The 2,743-nt window shown below is 66.6% G+C and overlaps 1 protein-coding gene across 1 annotated transcript; it reads right to left on the reverse strand.

Annotated features, from left to right (window-relative positions):
- Window positions 1–20: 20 nt before the first annotated feature.
- Window positions 21–2,309, reverse strand: LOC123254711 (coronin-1B; the record flags this gene model as incomplete). Its single annotated transcript, XM_044683668.1, has 4 exons — window positions 2,109–2,309; window positions 973–1,095; window positions 743–872; window positions 21–202 (listed from the first exon to the last, which is right to left on the reverse strand). Coding segments are annotated over exons 1-4 (636 nt in total), but the record flags the coding sequence as incomplete, so codon positions are not given.
- Window positions 2,310–2,743: the final 434 nt, after the last annotated feature.

Genomic DNA, 2,743 nt, shown 5'->3' on the forward strand with positions numbered 1-2,743 from the left:
CCTGGCGGGCCCCCACCTACCGCCACGAGGGTGCCGCGGCGGGGGTCGATGATGCGCACGCTCTTGTCCTTGCAGGCGGAGCAGAAGAGGCTCCCGTTGCGGTTCCAGCAGACGTTGTAGATGAGGTCAGGGTGCTGGTCGGCCAGGCGGTACAGCTCCTCGGCCGTGCCCACGTTCCAGATGAGCACCACGTTGTCGCAGCCTGCGGGCCGGCCCAGCGGTCAGCCACGCCGCCTGCCCACCACCCGCCTCAGAGGCCCGGCCGAGGCCCGGCGCCCTGACCACTGGCCGCGGGGCCTCGACACGGCCCGTCCCCTCTCGGCCTCGCTCATCCTATCTGGCAAACGGGCGCACGAGGACGAGCTCTTCCCGTGGCGGAGGCGAAGACGCCCGGCGAGGGAGGAGCGACACCCGCCTGGTCCTCGGGCCCCTGGCCGGGCCTCATCTTACAAAGGAGGGAACGGAGGGCGGGCGAGGCCCCCCGACCCCCGACAGCAGGCCGGCACTCCCTGGACGCTCTGGGGTGCTCTCACTGCCTCGTCTCCATAACCCCGGAGGCCTTTCTTACCCCGTACTGAGGAAGACTGAGGCCAAGAGGTGAAGTGACCACCTGAGGGAGGATTTGAATTCGGGTCCTACGGACTCCAAGTCCCCCCCGGAGGCTGCACCGTGGCCCCGTGGGAACATCCTAAAGGGCGACTCGACCTGCCTCGGGGCAGCCTGGGGCGGGGGAGGCTCCCACCTGCACTGAGGAGGACGTTCCGGGCCGTCGGGTGCCAGGTCACGATGCCCACCCTCTTGGAGTGACCCTCGAGGACCACCACGGGCTCCGTCAGGGGCGTCACCAGGCCGTTCTCGGGGATCTGCCAGACCTGCGGGCCGGGGACGCCCCGGGACCGAGCGTCAGCGGGAGGCCTCTGGGGGGGCCTCCCCTCCCCCCGCAGCACCCCAAGTCCCCGGCCCCGCCCGCACCATGACCGTGCAGTCTTCAGAGCCGCTGGCGATGACCTCGTCGTTGTGCGGACACCAGTCGATGTCTAGGACGGGCCCCGTGTGCCCACAGACCGTGGGGTACGACTTGTCGATGCGCCCCGTCTGGGTAAGGAGGAAAGAGGAAGTCAGGGGAGCCCCGGCCCCACGCCCGGCACTTGGTCGACCTTGGGGGATCGCTTTATGGCTCGGCCCTTTGTTTCCTTGTCTGCCGGGACGGGCACGTGCCCAGCCTCCGCGCCCAGCCTCCGCGCCCAGCCTCCGGCTTCCTTCTCAAGGTCTAGATAAGAGGCGCGCACGAGCGGACCGACTTTCCCGGAACGTCCCTCGTTCTGCCGGGTCCGACTCTCCGGCCCCCTTTGGGGTTTTCTGGGCTCGGCCATCGCCTTCTCCAGCCCGTCAGACAAAAGTGGAAACAGAGGCAAAGAGGACACTGTGACTGGCCCAGGGTCACGCAGCCAGGAAGGGTCCGAGGCTGGACTTGAGCTCAGCTTCCCCCCCCCCCTGCTGCCTTGCCTGCCGGGGGTCCCCCACACTGTCCTGCCACTCACACGGCCCCCCCAGCGTCCCCCTCCCAGACGACAGAGCGAGAAGCCTTTACTCCGGGCTCTCCTGCCATAAGGCACCGGTTACAAAGTGCCCCCAAAACACAAACTGGTCTCCCCGCCCGGCCTTGGCTTGGCTGCTGGAGCGATTTTCCCTCGGCGTGGCCAGGGGGCACCATCGGGCACGGAGCACCATGTGGGCTCAGAAAGTCTCCTCTTCAGGAGTTCAAATCTGGTCTCAGACACCTAGTAGTTGTGTGACCCTGGACAAGTCCCTTCACTCTGTTTGCCTCAGTTTCCTCCTCTGTCAAATAAGCTGGAGAAAGAAATGGCCCACCACTCCGGCGATCTCTGCCCAGAAACCCCCAGTGTGGGGCCAAGGAGTCAGACGTGACTGAGAGAACTGGCCGGAGGAGCCACAGCACTCCCCTCCTCCATAAGCTCCTGTGGCTCCCCAGTCCCCCTGCTCGGCATCTGACGGCAACCAGTTCTTGGAGCCTCCCCCTCCCAGCAGGTCCCCCTGGCCTAATTACTGGCGCTGTGCAGGGGGCCTGGCATGCTCTCCCTTCCTACCTTGCTCAGGGGCAGCACCATGAAGGCCCCCCCGCCGCTGGCCTCCACGATGATGGCCAGGAATTTGGGGTTGACGGCGCAGAAGGTGCTGTCCCAGGTGACCCGGGACACCCGGATGTCCTCGTAGCACTGGTCATTCTTCACCGGCTGCCCGAAGACGTGCCGGAACTTGCTCTGTCTGACCACTTTTCGGAATGACATGTCTGGCAGGACAAAAGCAGAAATGGAGCCGGGCACACACTCCCCCTTTTACAGATGGGGAAACTGAGGCTGGGGAAAGGAGCCACCCAAATTCCCGCGGGCGGTAGGTAGCAGAGCCGCCTCGCGCGGCCCCCTCTGCCCGGCACTCCCCGCTGGGGCTGCTTCAGCTCCGAGGAGAGGAGCCGAGCCGAGCCGGGGGCGGGAGGGGGAGCGCTGGATGCCTGGCTTTGCAGGACTGACTCTGACTCTGGCCTGGGCTCCGTCCCTCCCGGAGCCTCAGTTTTCCTTCCTGTAAAATGGGGGCGATGGCCCTTCTGCCCCATGGGAACGTCCGTCCTGCGTGCCAGGCGGGGACTCCGGGGGGGCCTCGGGGGATTCTGCAGTCCGGGAGTCGGGGGACGTTCCAGGAATCCCCCCATCGCTAGGCCCCGGAG

This window comes from Gracilinanus agilis, unplaced genomic scaffold, assembly GCF_016433145.1.
Source record: "Gracilinanus agilis isolate LMUSP501 unplaced genomic scaffold, AgileGrace unplaced_scaffold30525, whole genome shotgun sequence".
Lineage (NCBI taxonomy): Eukaryota > Metazoa > Chordata > Mammalia > Didelphimorphia > Didelphidae > Gracilinanus > Gracilinanus agilis.